The sequence below is a fragment of the Sceloporus undulatus genome, unplaced genomic scaffold (assembly GCF_019175285.1).
Source record: "Sceloporus undulatus isolate JIND9_A2432 ecotype Alabama unplaced genomic scaffold, SceUnd_v1.1 scaffold_7748, whole genome shotgun sequence".
Taxonomy (NCBI): Eukaryota; Metazoa; Chordata; class Lepidosauria; order Squamata; family Phrynosomatidae; genus Sceloporus; species Sceloporus undulatus.
In genome coordinates this window covers 1-2887 of record NW_024810667.1, presented here as the reverse complement: position 1 = coordinate 2887, position 2887 = coordinate 1, and the positions used below count along the sequence as shown (strand labels likewise).

General features: G+C 40.7%; 1 protein-coding gene across 1 annotated transcript; it reads right to left on the bottom strand.

Moving 5' to 3' along the window:
* Positions 1-340: 340 nt before the first annotated feature.
* LOC121918286 (mismatch repair endonuclease PMS2-like) lies at positions 341-2698 on the bottom strand (the record flags this gene model as incomplete). The annotated part of the gene is made up of 4 exons (XM_042444359.1): positions 341-508; positions 1264-1447; positions 1798-1900; positions 2575-2698. Coding segments are annotated over 4 exons (579 nt in total), but the record flags the coding sequence as incomplete, so codon positions are not given.
* Between the last annotated feature and the right edge of the window lie 189 nt (positions 2699-2887).

The following is a 2887-nucleotide window of genomic DNA, read 5'->3' as shown; positions in this document are numbered from 1 at the left end:
AAGAGCCCGGAAGTTGTGCCAAAGCCATGATCCAGTCCTAAGGAACAGAGTGCAGCTTTGGTGCAGCTTCCGGACTCTTAGTACGCATGCATCATTTAAACAAGGATGGCAGCTTTAAATTTTAGGCTCAAGGGTAATATTTTTAATGGGGCATAGGTTTTTCTATCTATCTCAGGATGAGACTGACCAATAAATTGCTGGTCAAAGATTGTTGCCCGAAAAGCTGCTTCAATTGGTCTGTCATCATCCCTCCTTTTACATCTGGGTTATGCCATCCCAGTTAACTCAAAACTGCAGCAACTAGTTGTACTGATGATAACAGTAACAGTAGTGATAATACCTGTTTTTGACTGAATATTGCTCCGATGTTTTCTTTTATGCCAGGGTTCCCATTGGTGCATAAGACAGGATGCTTCTTCCCTTGACCAACCTGATTGGTGCAGGGCATCCGGACCCCTCTGGAAAGGATGCAGTATGCTTGCAACACCTGAGCCATTTTTGCATACTCCTGGGAGCAACAAGAACCAAACCATTAGTTTCTAAGGAATGCATAAGGACAGGGATGTGTTTCTAGAGTCCTATACAACACTTATTATGTTTACATTCATAGTGTTACAACAGCTAGAGAAAGCATTTGCAAAATACTGAGATCCAAACCATTAACTACGCAATCGTGTGCATGGCCATGTCGGTGTGGCTGTGTGCATATGGCACCACATTGGGCCAGATCTTCCAATACAGAGGGTCAGCTTTACTTATAACTTTGTACCTCTCTTTTACCATTGATTTTATATACAGAGGTTTTAATAAGCAAAGGAATCATATACCTTGGTTGTGAAGTCTCTCTGCTACTTTAAATTGTGTATTTATACTCTGGTCAGTCACAGCGTTGTTACAGAAGTGATGTTCATTTATTCATTTTATATCCTATCTATCTATCTATCTATCTATCTATCTATCTATCTATCTAATCACAGCAGATGTACAATGAATGATTACCAATATATTGATAGCAAGCTTTCAGAGATCGCAGCACTGAGGCAGAATCAGTCACAATTGGACACCAGATGCATGGACTCTCTTACCTCAGGATTTCCTAAACCTGCATAATATTCTGATTAAAAGTTTGTTTCATTTGGCATTCGATCTAAAGAGAGCTTCATCTTGTCTCAACAAAGGCCTTCAGAAGGCTTCCTTTGCAGTTTTAAAACCAGTACTCTTGGCACTCTTGAAATCCAAGATCCATCATTCAACTACTCCTACCTTTTTAATGTTGTGCTGAAACTCTTTGTGCCGCACTGGCAACGCATGGAACAACTGCTGCACAATGACTGTTGTCCCTTGTTGGCGGGGATAAGGGACTCTCAGGGCAATTGTCCCTTTGTGATCAAACACCAGCCGCCTCCCAACCTTTGCTGACTTGTGACAGGTGAAAATGGAAACGTCGCTGCAAGAAGAACAGGCACTTTTGTGATTACTAAATAAATGCTAACAGGCTAAGAAAAGAAATGCATAGATACATAAAACAGCTGTATCTGTTTTAAATGGTGATATCTGCTTTTCTCGTCTTTTTAACTTGGCCTCTCATTCTGCTCCAGAAGTTTTAATAAAGGTCATAGTTATAAAGCATCTGAGGAAGATCCAAAATCGTCTGAGGAAATAGACTGAAGTCTATGGAAGCTCATGCTTGCCAACTTCTTTCTTTCAACTAGTCTCAAAGGTGCTACAAGATCTCTCTACATGAGGCTAAAACCGCTTTAGCTATTGCTTTGCCTTTATAGAGAAGAAGCATCTTACCTTAAAGCACACAAAGAACTCAGAGCTTCCCCTCGAAAGCCATATCTTTCAACATGCATAAGATCAGAGAAATCCTGTATCTTGGATGTATGATGTTTAAGAGCTGGAGAGGGATTCAAAGGAGCAAATTAAAAGGGTACAAACATATATATTCTTTATGATATCACACAGAAGGAACTAATCATTAGGAAACAATCAGCATCTCAAAGGTGCTGCATTATATAATGTTAAACAAGGAATAGAAGAGTGTCTTTTCAGACTGTTGTTAGACTACAGCTGCCATCAATCTATACTATTGGCTTTGCTGCATTGAACTGATAGGAGTTGCATACTAGCAATACAGTGGGCCCCCGGGTTACGAAATTAATTCGTTCCGCCGCCATTTTCGTAACCCGAAAGGCTTCATAAGCCGAAAAAGCCATAGGCGCTAATGGGGAAAAGCCGCGATTCCGTGCGAAATAGTGCCGAAAAGCACCAAAATTTTCTTCGTAACCCGGAATAACCTTCGTAACTCGGAAAATTTTTTTTTATTTTTTTCGTAACCCGGAAATTTCGTAACGCGGCGCATTTGTATCCCGGGGTAAGACTGTATCTGGTCGATCCCTCATTCCTCGCTCCTATTTTTGGCCTTAGAGTCAATGGTTTTGGATCATTCAAAGCATCATGCGTTACTTATTCCAACATTTGCTTATATAGTCCTGCTGCGTCTGGTGACTCTCCCATTAATTCTACTAAAATGATCCGATTTGCAGATTGAAATCCTTAAACGGAGCTTACTTAATCCGGCAAAGTTTTCTTCTTCTATGCCACATCCGTTATCAGAAACCTCAATGAGATCTGATCCATAATCTTTCAGCTTCACTTCTACAAAAGAGAAAGAACATTTGTTGTTAGTCAAAGCGTTTCATGAACCAAAAGTTACAAAGCACTTTTCCACGTTCAGCTGAGATTCCCAGGATAGATGAAGGCTTTCTGCGTATATAGTTTCTTAGACAGACGTAGGACAGGGGTATAGTTATAAGGCCTCAAAAGGAGGGCATTGCCCCCAAAATAGGAACATGTCCCCCGATTAAAGTTTCCTTTAGCCCCC